The sequence below is a fragment of the Carya illinoinensis genome, chromosome 11 (genome assembly GCF_018687715.1).
Source record: "Carya illinoinensis cultivar Pawnee chromosome 11, C.illinoinensisPawnee_v1, whole genome shotgun sequence".
In the NCBI taxonomy this organism is placed as follows: domain Eukaryota; kingdom Viridiplantae; phylum Streptophyta; class Magnoliopsida; order Fagales; family Juglandaceae; genus Carya; species Carya illinoinensis.
The window spans coordinates 21,861,864-21,876,461 of record NC_056762.1 but is presented as its reverse complement, the minus strand read 5'-3'; the positions used below and the strand labels follow the sequence as shown (position 1 = coordinate 21,876,461).

At 35.7% G+C, this 14,598-nt stretch overlaps 1 protein-coding gene and 1 long non-coding RNA gene across 2 annotated transcripts in view; one reads left to right on the top strand and one right to left on the bottom strand.

The window, feature by feature from the left end:
• Positions 1 to 275: 275 nt before the first annotated feature.
• Positions 276 to 3,100, top strand: LOC122281639 (glycine-rich protein A3-like). Its single transcript, XM_043093329.1, has 3 exons — positions 276 to 429; positions 1,214 to 1,589; positions 2,432 to 3,100. Exons 2-3 carry the CDS (start codon positions 1,253 to 1,255, stop codon positions 2,692 to 2,694), a joined length of 600 nt encoding a protein of 199 aa, XP_042949263.1. The 5' UTR covers positions 276 to 429; positions 1,214 to 1,252; the 3' UTR covers positions 2,695 to 3,100.
• Positions 3,101 to 7,993: 4,893 nt separating this feature from the next.
• Positions 7,994 to 14,598, bottom strand: part of LOC122282643 — a 7,355-nt gene continuing 750 nt past the window's right edge. The window contains exon 2 of the long non-coding RNA XR_006230435.1: positions 7,994 to 8,596. This is a non-coding gene — a long non-coding RNA (uncharacterized LOC122282643). The remainder of the gene's footprint in view (positions 8,597 to 14,598) is intronic.

Below are 14,598 nucleotides of genomic sequence, written 5' to 3'. Positions count from 1 at the left end.
TATAAAGTCATCCCTCGAGGATAAAATTTTGGATCCGCCATTGATAGGCCTATACCAAATAGAGAAAACATTAAAAATGGAGGAATTTTAGATATAATGAAGGCGTGCGAGATTGGGGTTGATAGCAGGTGTTGTAGTTCGAGAGACGTAGAAGGACCGTGTACGCAAGGAATCCCTTTTCAAAGGGAGAAGGTGGGGGGAAAATGTCAATTTATTTACAAGCGAGTAGAATATCAATTCTTACTCTTAAGGACTAAGTCATTTTCGTTGACTCAACCCATAGCTTCCACGTGTCATTAGGCACACAATCTGCACGCGTTCAACGCGTCAATACCGCGTTCTTATCCCATACAAATACTGCTCGAATAATCCCTGCCTTCCATCATTTTCTTGTCGCGTTCTTTTCCTCCCTCGATCAGAAAACACTCGGTAAGGGATCTCTCTCTCTCTCTCTCTCTCTCTCTCTCTGTTTATCAATCTGTGATTTTACACTTGTTAATCGGTAAGCTATTTTTGTCTCGGAGATTTAAATTGGTAGATTTCTAAGATTGTTGTTTGCATATGGAGAGAACGAATCTTTGACCTGGATTCTCTTGCTTTGCTATTTTTCTTCCTAGGATACCTGTGAACGATAATCATGAATCATCCCATGTATTAGAGAAAGGCTTGACTTCGGATCTGTGAATTCCCTTTTGCAGTAGGATAAACCATGATCTGTGTGGTTGATCTTGTAATTTTGTTTGCTCGAATTGTAATGGATCTCTGAAATGCATAACAATTCGAATTTTTAAGTTCAGGAGTGTTGTTCTGCTGATTTAATTGACATATAGTTTTGGGTATTTGTATGGATTGCCTGTCATTGCATAGTTTTATAAGAAATAATGCCTTCTGATGGTAAGCATAAACGTCGGTAGAAGCTGAATTGATTAATAATGACGCCCCACGTTTTTATTTTTTTATTTTTTTTATTTCGAACTTCGAGTAATTTGCTAACTGCATAAAATGGGTAGAAATGTTGGTATTGGTGATCTCCAAATAATGCTTGAGATCATAAACCTTAGTACCAAGCTTCTATGTTTATACTTAGATTTTGAATTGTGTAACATATCAAGGGGAAGTTTAGTCTAAGGAGAGTAATTAAGATGTGTCTTCCCAAACCAATCTGTCTTGAGAACACATAAGCATGCATTTATTTCTCTCATTGATTTTGCAGCTCACTACTTTGCCATAAAAAAAAAAAAAAAAAAAAAACATGGGTGGTGGAAAGGATAAGAATGATGAATCTGACAAAGGGTTATTCTCGCAACTGATTCATGGTGCCTCTGGATATCCTTCTGGTCAGTACCCTCCTGCTCCTGGGGCATACCCGCCTGGGGCATACCCTCAACAAGGCCACCCGCAACAAGGCTACCCGCCTCAAGGCTACCCGCAACAAGGCTACCCGCCTCAAGGCTACCCGCCACAAGGCTACCCACCTCAAGGCTACCCACCACAAGGCTACCCGCCTCAAGGCTACCCACCGGCAGGTTATCCTCCTGGTGCATACCAACCATCTGGGTATCCTGGACCATCTGCTCCACATCAGTCAGGTAAAGACCCAAATATAATCCAGTTTCAATAATTTAAGAATTCAAGTTGGCTGACTGATTAGCAAGGCACCTTTGCTCTCCAAGCGAATTAGCTAGTCTCAGATATTCTAAAAAATTATATTCTTTATAGAAAAACTGGTCGTTGTGGTCAATATGTTATTAGTATAGTACGACACTTCATTCTTTCTAATTAAAAGGAAAAAAAGTTACGGTACTATTATATGTGTTCTCAATGTGCATCCCTTCTTCAATTTTATGGAAGATATCCTCGTCTATATTGTTTGTTTAACATGATCATCATTTAGTCAGCTGGTCTCCCTATGATTCTTTCCGTTGCTATGAGCTCGTAAAGCTCTTGATATTGGAACTTTTTTGGTTTTAGGAATGTTTTCTCAAACTTCATTTTTGCCTCCCTGTTTTTGTGGAAAGCTTTTCTGATCCAGCCACGTAAAAAATTGGAAAATCAGTAGGATTGCAAAGGAATCCTAGACCTCTTAGGATATTTTTATGGAACCCTAAAAAGACACCAACACAAACGTTGCTTTTATCAAAATATCCTTGGTGCCTTTATTATTGATTGCCTAATGTTTTAAGGATTACAAGTCCTATACGTAACTAGGCTTTTTTTCGTAGTTATCTTGAGGATAATTAAATACTAACTAGTCTAGCAACTATTCAAATAACAGGATGAAGAAAAGTAGTCAAATAAGAGATTAAATAAATCTTTTATCTATCGTTTCAATTGCATCTCTTCAATCTTACTTTCACATCTGTTTTGTTCTAAAAGCCACGCAGCAGTTTTCTTCTATAAAAGTTGTTGAGCTGTATTCTATTTTCATCAGGACATGGCATGGGTTCATCAGGACATGGCATGGGTGGCATGGGTGGCCTGTTAGCTGGGGGTGCTGCTGCAGCTGCAGCTGCTTATGGTGCTCACCAACTTTCCCAGGGCGCGCACTTTCCACAGGGCTCCCACTCGCTTGGCAATTTTGGAAATCATGGCAATTTTGGAAAGCATGGCAAATTCAAGCACGGGAAGCATGGCAAGTTCGGGAAGCATGGTAAGCATGGGAACTTTGGGGGGAAGTTCAAGAAGTGGAAATGATCTGTTTTATATCTCGCCGAATTTAGTCATGTTTATTACTCTATTCAGATCCTGGTTTTCTTATAAATAAACCATACTTTTTTATGGTTTCTGCGACGCTGTGTGGCAACTACAGTTGGCCCACATAATTGCCATATGGCTTTCTTATATATATATATATATAATATACAGATCATCTTGGCCAGTTGAGATGTATATACGTTGTTCTTTTCCTGCTATGAATGGACCGTTCCAGAACTGTTTAGTTTTTAGTCCTTTATTGTTAAGTTTTCGCTTGGTTTTTAAGCACAGCGGAACCCCTAGGGGTTAGCTGGTCTTGGTATTGTATATATATAATATACAGATGACTTAATCTCTTTACCTATTGTTATCTCTTTGTAATCAGGAATTTTGTTGAAATCTATAATTCTTTTATGCAAGATCTAATCATTATCAATAAAATGGGCTATTATGCACATATAATTTAGATTTTGAATTGATATCAACATGTCAGTAGTGATGCAAATCTTATAATCGGATGCCATTTTGTTTAACTTTTTTTTTTTTCTAACATGTATATCTTCACACCCTCGCATAATAGTAATGCGAGAGGGAATTGGAAATCTAGGCTCAATTACGGTCATAAAGTCTTTTAAACCTTGTTGTTTTACAAATCTAAACGATAGTTTATCCACAATTATTATTTTAGTTACCACTGACCATATTTTCTGTTTGTTGTACTTAGCAAGTCCAACACTAGAACTGCTAGTTGTACTATCTTCGTATTCCTGGTCATTTTTTATTGGGGGTTATTCCTTCTAACCCCATTAATATTAAAGGTTTTACATCTCTCATTATGATAGTACCTTGTCTTTTAGGATAACATAACAAAACCTTACCATAATAACTGCATCTAGCTTTGGGCTCATTGGGATTCTCAACATCCTCAACCCTTGTAAAGTGTTGCCATACTTCAGATCTACCCCGTCTTCTTGGGATAGGAGGCGAACTTGAAGACTAGTTGTAGGGAGAGCTATCCAAAGTTGGAGGTAGAGTGCTATCCAAATGAATCACATTGGGCATTGATTCAGACTTAGATGAAGGCATAACAGCACTAGTTTCCATAGGGTTCAACTGCAATTTGAGATAACACCACAAATTTGTTAACAAAAATTCCAATACATATGATAGAAATATTGATAAAAGAGGCAAGTATTCTTGATATTCACACTCTCTTACATATGTGATGCTTGCCGTACATTATAATCTACAACCATTTGTCCTTGTTTTGATTTATTTTAAATCGCTAATCTGAATAGTCCAAGGTTATCAATGATTGAATTTCTTTCGTATCCCAAGAAAAGAAAAAATGAGTTATGTTATTGTGCAAAATAAGGAGGCAGCATAGGTTAGTGATGTTTTGGGTCTATTTTATTGAGTTTGAATGGTCTTGGGATTGTACAGTTCAGCAAATATGAAGGTGGTTATTTTGTTTCATGTCACACATCTTGTTCTCTTAAAATCTTCATAATCAGTCTCTAATGTGAAAATTTCCAGAATCCAACAAATGAGTATATGAGATAATGTTGTAACTCCAGTACTAACCACCATGGGAGCTACCCTACTCTGGGTTTTTAAGAATCTAACATGACACTAAAGGATCGTAAAAGCAAAAATGCAAGGTATCATGAACCGTGCATAAAGACCAGCTTCAGTTGAGATTTCTGGATCTTGTCCCAAGAATACAAGGATGTGGCAATGTGCTAGTTTATTTTCATGGTCATCCTTTTGTGAGCTCTCTGTGTTTCCATTCCTTACCTGTGACTCTGAGGAGAAGCATCCATCCTCCTCTGTTTAAGGTATACTTAAAGAGTGGTTTTCTTGCAACTTTCGAAATAATTAAGTCATAATAAAATTATAGAAAAATGAGATGATTTCTACATAGGAAGAAATGGTTGTCATTTGGTACTGGGTTGAAAAGGAGATAATCATCGTTTACAATTAATATGCTACAAGCAACTTAATGTCAAGACGTGAGCTATATGTAAAATGTATTTTGTTCTAGGGCTATTGTGGGCAGCAGGAACTACCCCATGTTTTATTTATGCCAAATCACAGGTGCTTTTGAAGTTGATGTGGTTTTGTTTGTGGGGGTAAGGGTCACATAGAAAGGTGTTAAATTAGAGAGGAGAAGAGAAGAATCTGAAGTAAGGAAATTATGTTAATTCCTAGAAAATAATTTGAAGGAATCCTGGACCTTAGATGTTAGATTTACAAGAAAGCCTCAACCTTCAACATCATTTAGATGAAATTGGATCTGTCCCAATAACATCAATTGGCTTCCAGGTAATTAATTATAGGCAGGGTTATACATAGATGAGAAGCCTTTGGAAGCCAAAGCAGAGTATGCTTCTAGTTTGGAGAAATCAATTCCCCAACCAATTCCTTTCCATGATACTAATAAATGAGAAAGAACTCTCTAATTATAATATGTTAATACTAATAACAGGCAAAAAAAGGCCATGTCTCCCTTCCCCTTCACCACACGCCTTGCCCTCTTGGCTTGATAGTAGATGATATCATGGCACAAAAAGCTAAAGCTAAAAGCAAGAAAACATTCAACTTGTCCTGTTGTGTCATCATTTGTATTAACTAACTTTTTGTTACATCGTAATTAGATTTTTAAAGACATTTCCTCAAACGGGATATACTAAATGGAGAAACTCATAATTTCATTCTAAATTAGAGAGAGAGAGAGAGAACAAATTCCATTTTTTTGAGTGAGAAACAAAAACTATCTGGATACATGTTCTTCATTATTTGTCAAAATGCCAAAAGAAACGGATTAAACCAAAAAAAAAAAAAACATTTCTTATCAAGCTTCCTTTTCATAACCATACCTTTACATAAAGTCTACCATCTCACTTTCCAATGTTCTTCCCATAGGTTTTGTTTTTTCAAGAAAATTAGCTTTTCCCCCGTGCAAAAAACATGGAAGTAGAAATCAGAAAATGGGGAATTTATCCATACGGATAATTTATAATAATCCATACTTTTTCTGCATGATGTTTTTCAATTCAGGGCATGTAATCTATTCTTTTCTTTATGATTGTCTCTGTTATACACCCATTTTTCAATCCATTTTGAGGATCGAGACAACAACATAGCATCTAAAGAATGCCCAATGTAGAAAAGCATCCACACATACCGCATACACGTATGAAATCACAATAACAGAGAGAGAGAGAGTAATACCTATAGATTATTCCCAAAATCAGGTGAAGACTTGAGGGAGACCTTCTGAACAATAGAGTAACGCTGACGGAGAGAATCAAAACTATGTTTTGCTTCAATTGCTACATTTTGGGTGGAAATGGGTTATGGGTATTACCCGATAAAAATAGAAACGGTTACGGTATAATCCGTTTCTGATTCTACATGTAAACGGGTAGAGATTTCGGGTCGGGTCTAAAAATGGTCGGCTCGAACAGAAGGTTTATTTGTATAGCCCTACTTTAAGGTTCAAATTCTCTTACTTACAGATAATTTTTAGGGACTACCACCGGCATGAGAGAACTTTCCTTCGATTACCTACGTGCATTTTGGTACTAGTTGGAACTTCGTTCTTGAACATCTGTCAGTAAAAAATAAAAATAAAAACTATTTATGCATAGTGGGCAGTGGTGGATTTGTAGATGTATACTGTTCAAGTGGATGGCAACTTAAAAACTTTTTAATTTTGATTCCCATCTCACTTCTTATTTCCCCTTTGCAAGGTCATTCATTTTTCCTTTCCTCTTTTACCATGCCTTTGTATTTGTTTGGATTTGTTTTGTTGTTTTGTTTAATATGTTCCTTGAAATAGGCCTTATTTTTATTCGCAGATAAGATGAATTGAGATAAAAATTAAAATTTTAATAAAATATTATTAGAATTTATTTTTTTAATATTATTTTTATTTTAGAATTTAAAAAATTGAATTGTTTATTTTATTTTATGTGAAAATTTAAAAAAATTATAATGATTAGATAAGATGATATGAGAATGGTTGTGAAAATAATCAGTACTCGAGAATAAATAAATGTGATATAGAGCACTTCCAATCATGGGGGTTGTGGTCAAGGGGAAAAATTTGTGGGGGGTAAGGGTGTAATGGGTCCAGTTTGGTTCGGTTTTTGACAAAATTTAGGATCGACCTGATAACATTGGTTTTGCATGTTTTAAAATTGATTACGCACTAATTACTCCCATAAACCGGTGCTTCCAGTTTTATCGGTTCCAATCTAGTTTTTCTATTTTAATAAATTAAGTATATTAGTATTACTAATATATTTATCAAAAGAAATATATTGAGAATTTATTAGGCAATAAAATGTATTTAATATATATTTTATATTTAAAACATATGATCAAATAAATATTTATGTTTAAAATTTAAAATGTTATGTTTTAAGTTATAATATATTATTTCATATATAATTATATATATTATATATAATATAAAATATATTATATATAATATTAAAAATTAGTAAAATATATATAGAATGTGAATCGGTCCAATCCGGTATTGGAAAACGTAAAATTGATTCTAGATCGGATTTGATCTATTTTTAAAATGAAGGATCGATTTCAGACCGAATCGATCTACGGCCAGGCCAGTTTTTCGATTTTTCAATTTATTCTTACAACCCTAGTGGGGAGCGTGCAATTGAGTAGTTTTAAAGAAAACATAATAGATGAGAGAAAAATAAAGAAAAATATAGGTAGATTTGGATATCAAACATAAACTATCTCGTTTTATCTCATCTCATATTATTATTATAATTTTTACAAATTTTTTCACAAAATATAATAAGCAATTCTACTTTTTCAAATCTCAAAATAAAATTAATATTAAAAAATTATATTATAATAATATGTTATGCAATTTTTAACAAAATATCTATTCTCATTTTATCTGAACTGTATAACCAAACGAGACCTTAGGGCTATAAATGGGTCAATTTTGAGCAATTAATGAGTAGCTAAATTATGTTTATTTAATTTATATCCAAATACTTGTCTGAGTTTAAAATTATCAGTGAGATACATTTTATATTCACGAATAGTTGTTTTAAGTTTTTTTAATGAACTTGAATTTATTTACGAGTTACTCAACTTGGATAAAATGCATTATTTATATTTTATTTTTTAACTTTATTTATAACTTTTAGAAAACTAACTTTGGTTCTTGTAAATATTTCTACATAGTTTTATATAACATATATCAACGATTATATTAATAAGAACTCAAACAACATATATCCTACAAGGAATATGATTTTTACCCATTCAAAAAATGAAGGGCATGATTTTCTCTTATTTTATTAAATGCTTTAGATATTCTCATTAAATATTGAGAATATCTTCCCACAAGTACATCCCACTTGAAATACAAAGTGACTTGAATTTATGTAGATTTATACGAGCCTAGTTAAGTTTTATATGAGTTAATTATAATTAATATATGTATATGTATATATATTGCACTTTGAAGCTACCATTATTTATATTTTGAACTCTAAATTACTAAAATTGACATAATGCATTATCCAACTACCAAAACCTACAATGTTTCTTTTATCATCATAAGAGTTGGGTCAACCAGAGTCGCCTTGCTTGCTCATTCTACGTGTCTCCTAGTGAGCTGCTACTTGTTGGTTCAAAAGATTAAAAATTGAAAAATGATGGATGCAGGCGTTCTGCGCGACCTTGCGCATGAAACGTGACCTGGCAAAAATTAAAACACTGCGTTTTGGCATGGGAAGAGAAAATGAAAACGAAAATGTCCTTAAAGGTTCGTCCATGCCCCCATAGCATCCCTCCCCTTCTCTTCTTCTCCAATCTTTGCAACCACACCTTCTTCTTCTCTTCTCAATCTCTGCAAATCACCATATTTCAAATTGTAAATACGACCTAGACTAAGATAATGAAGTAATGATGCATTATTGAGACCAAAAAAAAAAAAAAAAACTTGAATCAAGCTTGCGAGAATCCTAGAGAAACAAGAACATAGCGAAATGAAATCAGGGGAAAAAAAAAAAAAAGGAAGAAGAAGAAGGTGGATACAGCAATGAATGAGATATTAAATTGCATAACATTCTGAGAGGAATGAAATGGTGGTAGAACTTTTGAGAGTTGTATACCATGACGAGATGGCTAAGGAGAAGAGGGTTGTGAGAATCACTGTGAAAGCTCTGCTACCGTCGCCTTGAGGCCGAGCTAGTTGTATACCCAGATTGGAAGGGAATTATCATTTCTCGTTCTATTATCTTGCTATACTTTGCTTTATGGTTCTGCTATCAATACCTAGATGTTATGACTCTTTCATGGCATTTTGAAAATGTGTGTAATCATATCATTTTGACATCTTTTGGAAGTAGCTTTTTTTTTTCCCTGCATTTTTAGGTAGTGTGGAATTGAAGAATCACACAAGCACCTGCGCTTCCCCTGATTTTTTTTTTCTTCTTCTTCTGCTGTTCGTATTTCATTTATTTTCACAATTACACAAATGCCCCTGCCATGTCATATTTGGTGCACAATGGGTACATCAACTGCCTAAACCCAGCAGAACTGTTAAAAATTACCCTCTCTAGCTTTTATATGCTCACTCCCTTACTTTATCTAAAAATTAAATATATTATTAGAAAGATTATTTTGCACTTGCAGGCTTGCAACACAATTTTTCTCCTCCTCTCCTCTCCATTCCTTTCATTTTATTCTTCTCTTATTCCCTGTTCTTATTCTTCTTATTTCATTGTTTATTCTCTCTCGGATGTCTTGTTGTTGTCTCAAGCTACAGTCGTGGCACAGCTCTTTTTTTTTTCCCCTTCCAATTTGGGGTGATAAAACAAGATTCACCTTGTGCTGGTGGTTCCATAGATCTCAACAGGACAACAGAAAAAGGCCAATATGGTACGTGGTTGAGGGCAAACACTAGCAAATCTAATGACCTTGACACAAAGAGGTATGGAGGTAGGGTTCCATCACCACCATCGGGTGGTTAGAGCTGGAGCTCAGGGAAGGATCCTAGAAAGGAAACAACAGACCATATGCCCCAAAATGAGGAAGCCCCGATGGCATAGAAGCAAAGTGGCATTGTCATCCTGGAATCGAGAGAGAAAACAAGGAAAGTTACTAAATTGGAAGAGTTACCTTGTAGAAAGGGAGAGCTGACTTATTTTGATTTTAATTCTCCTTCCTTTTGTGGGGAGGAGACAAAAAAGGAAAGCCTACTGGGGAAATAGAATCTTGTTATGGAAGGGAGAATTTTATGGATGATAAGGTCTTGTCATCGCTGACCCCACCAGTCAAAATTGAAGGGAGGGTCTTAGGCTTTTCTATTGCTAGCCAAGCCAACTCTTTGGACTAGTTTCTAAAAGGCAATATTTTTGAATTGACCCAAATAAAGAAGCAGCCCAAGTGGAAGAGGAAGGCTAGGGCTAAGAAGTACAATTCTTCTTCAAAAGATCAACTATATACTGAGATGGTATGTTCTTTAAACTCTACTAAACATGTGGATCATAGTATTGGTGGCAAGTCTGGAAGTAAAGGTAGTCTGTTAAAGAAACCAAAACGAGGATCCTTAGCCCATGTTAGTTGGCAAGAGGAAGAGTTAGCCGATGAGCAGCACCACCAACAACCATGAATTGCATAAGTTGGAACTACCGAGGGCTTGGAAATCCTCGGATAGTTTGTGAGCTTTACCATATATTCAAGCAAAAGCTCCCAAGGTTTGTTTTCCTTATTGAGACAAAATATAAAAGAAGTAAGGTGGAGTCAATAAAGAGGAAGTCGGGCATCAATCATAGCTTTGTGGTAGATTGCAACTGAGTGGAGGTATTGCTTTCCTATGGAAAGAAGGCATGCAGGCATCTTTAGTTTCTTATTCTAACCAGCATATTTCTCTCAAAGTTGCTGGTGAGAAGGATGGGAAGGTATGGCAGTCAATTGGCTTCTATGGAGAAACCATGAGTAGTAGAAAAAGGGACTCTTGGAAGCTTCTCAGGCAATTACAATCAACAAATGGAATGACTTGGCTGTGTTTGGGTGATTTTAACGAAATCTTACATCAACATGAAAAGGTTGGAGCTACTTTAAAACCACTTAGTCAAATGGAAGATTTCAAATTAGCTCTTGAGGAGTGTGGACTACATGATTCAGGATATTCAAGAGACAAATTTACATGGAGCAACAATCAAGATGGCCAACAGTTTACTAAGGAAATGTTGGATAGCGTGTTGGGCAATTCTGCATGGCATGAGTTTTTTTAAAATACATCAGTTTGGACTAAGGCAATGCTGAGCTCAGACCATAGATCTCTTATGATTAGAATGGATTCAAGTCAAAGGTTTGTGTCACTAGGAGATAGACCTTTTCGTTATGAAGCAAATTGGGATTTAAAAGATAGAGGAAGTGTGTAAAAATCCAAGGATAGAGTTTGAAAAGCTAAAGATGGTAATGGAAGGCCTTTCCAAATGTAAAGTGCAACTCAAAGAGTGGAGCAAATCCAACCATGTGAACCCAGGCAATATGATCAACTCTAAATTGCTTAAGATCTTTAATCTATGAAGAACAATTTGGGGGATCAGGGTAGTTTGATTTAGGGGTTAGGAAAAGAGGTTAAGAAGCTAATGGAAGAAGAAGATGAAAGATGGAAATAAAGGGCAAAAGAAAAATGGCTGAGGGAAGGGGACATGAATACTAAATTTTTTCACCAATGTGCAACAAAGAGAAGGAAGACCAATTCTATAAAGAGCATTAAGGATACTTATGGGAATATTGTTGGTTCTCATTAGGGGATTGCTGACCAGTTTCAAAGTTACTTCCAGGACTTTTTCTCCACCTCACACCCTGCTAGTATTGTTGAATGTCTTGAGAATGTGGAACCTCCAGTGAATACTGATATGGCAAACTTCATGTCCAAGGAATTTAAATATCAGGAAGTGCAAGAGGCTATTTTTCAAATGAACCCTCTAAGCTCACCTAGCCCATATGGTTTTCCACTTGCCTTTTATCAACATCACTGGCAGTCCATTGGCAAAGAGGTTAGTGTTGTTGTTCTATTTGTTTTGAATTTTGGTAAGCTACTCAATGAGACTAATGAGACCTTTATAGCCCTCATCCCAAAGGTAAAAAATCCTTCTAGAGTCACTGAGTTCAGACCTAAAGTCTTTGTAATGTTCTCTATAAAATCATCTCTAAGTCTTTAGCCAACAGGTTGAAGAAAATTTTGCTTGAGATTATATCTCCCACCCATTCTGCATTTACACCTGGTAGACTCATCATAAATAATGTAATTGTGGATTTTGAGGCAATGCATACCATTAACAGCAAGTTGAGAGGGAGGGAGGGTCATATGACTCTTAAGCTAGATATGAGTAATGCTTATGATCGTATTGAGTGGGAGTTTCTCAAATCTGTTATGATTAAAATGGGCTTTCTAAACAAATGGGTGAGTTGGTGATGAATTGTATTGAATCTGTGTCCAATTCTATTTTGATCAATGGTATTCCTCATGTAGCTTTTATTCCTTTTCGAGGGCTTAAACAAGGGGAATATCCTCTATCCTCCTATCTTTTCATTCTTTACTCTGAGGTTCTTAGCTCCTTGTTGAATTATGATGAAGTTACAGAAGCCATCATAGGTGTTCCAATCTCTAGAGGCAAATTACACATTAATCACATTTTCTTTGTTGATGACTACCTTCTGTTTTGCAAAGCCAACTCTCTTGAATGGAGTAGACAACATCATCTATTAAGTATGCATGAATTAGCTTTTGGTAAGAGATTAAATAAAGAAAAATCCTCAATACATTTTAGCAGGAATGCCCCAAGAGCTATGCAAGACATGATTCTAAAGATTGCTGGTGTAAGATCTTCTATGTCTTATGAAAAATATCCTTGCTAGCTTTGGTGGGCAAATCAAGAATGAGTTCTTTTAGTAGTATCCTTGATAGAATCAAAAGTAGAATCAATAGCTACAAGGTAAAGTCCCTCTCACAAGCTGGTAAGAAAATTATACTGAAGACTGTAGTTTAGGCCTTCCCACTTACTGTATGGGAGTTTTTAAACTCCCTTGTGATCTACTGAGAAACATAAACAGCCTGATTCACAATTTTTGGCGGGGGTAGAATGACTAGGAAAGGAAAATTCATTGGATTTCCTGGGACATTATGGGTAAAGCCAAGTCAGAATATGGCTTGAGATTCAAAGATCTTGAGACTTTTAATTTGTCCATGCTTGCCAAGCAAGGCTAGCGTATTCTCCAGTACCCTCAGTCCCTTGCAGCTCAATGTCTAAAAATGAAATATTTCCATTAGGGTTCTTTTTTTTCAAGCTAAGGTTGGTAGCATGCCCTCATTGATAAGGAGGAGCATTTTAGCTACTAGAAAGCTACTGGATATGGGTAGAATGTGAAGAATTAGCAGTGGTAGTGGGGTGTAGATATGGAAGGACAAATGGATCCCTTATTTAGCTACTGCTAAAGTCCAAAGTGTAGTCAAAGTGCTCAATCCTAATGCCACAGTACAGGAACTAATTGATCAGGTTACCAGGTAGTGGAATTCAAATCTGATTGAGGAGATTTTTGATAGGGAGGAAGTAGAGGTGGTCAAATGCATACCTCTTTACAGTTTTAATTTGCCTAACAGACTAGTGTGGAAGGGTACACTAGATGGAAAGTTCATAGTGAAGAATGCTTACCACTTCTATAAAGAAATACTCGAGCAGTCAAGGGGACAAATTTCTACCAATGTGGACAAGAGCAAGATGTGGAAGTCGACAAAACATTTCTATAGAGGGCTTGTAGAGAGAGTTTACCTACTAATTTGAACCTATTCAAGAGAAGGGTGGTAGAAAAACCAAGTTGCCCTATATGCCTAGAGGATGAGGAATCTGTTGTCCATGCTTTGTGGAGCTGTCCTACAGCTCAAGATGTGTGGTGCAAAAGTTCAAAACTAATGCAAAATAGACATGTACTTAATATCTATTTCTAGGAGTTGTTTGAAGAGCTTTGCAGTTATGTAGAGAAGGAAACTCTTGAGGAATTTGCAGTGATTATAAGAAGAATATGGTACAGAAGGAATCAATTTGTTTTCAAGCAGTCCTTTATGCATCCTAATTTAGTGATGCAGCAAGCTATAGAGGAAATGAATGCTTTAAAGTCTATTTGTATCCTTGCTGAAAAGAGAAAGGATGAGACCAATTCAATGGCCTCTGAATTATCCCCCCCCCCCCCCCCCTCCCCAACTTGTTATTTATGGCTCATTTATGGCTACTATGAGAATGAGGAAGCCTTTGTTCCCTGATCCTTTTTTGGCAGAAGCTAGTGGAGCTCTAGAAGCTACAAAGTTTGGTATCAACTTGGGGCTTAATCAGACTAGACTGAAGGGTGATTCTTTGAAAGTAATTCAAGCTATTAATAGGGTTGAGGATTCATGGTCTTGTGTTGGAATGTTTATTAGTGACATCAAGCAACAGTTGGTGCATTTCTCTTGTTGGAAGGCTCAAGATATTAAAAGAAATGGCAATGCAATGGCTCATGGTTTAGCCAAGGATGCCCTTCTTTACTCAGATCTAATAGTTGATATGGAGGATCCCCCTCTATGCATTATTCCTTTGTTATAGTTTATGAGATTAATGAAGTTGTTTCCTTTATTAAAAAAAAAATTGATTATATTAATAAGAACTCAAACAACATATATCCTATTAGGAATATAATTTTTACCTATAAAAAGTTATAATATATACATATATATTGCACTTTCAAGCTACCCAGTGTGCTATCACAAGCAACCAAAAAATAAAACTATACTCCTAAAAATACATGTAGTGGTGCAGGTAAGGATCGTTCCCACAGAGAGTATTTAACCTAGTTTATGCT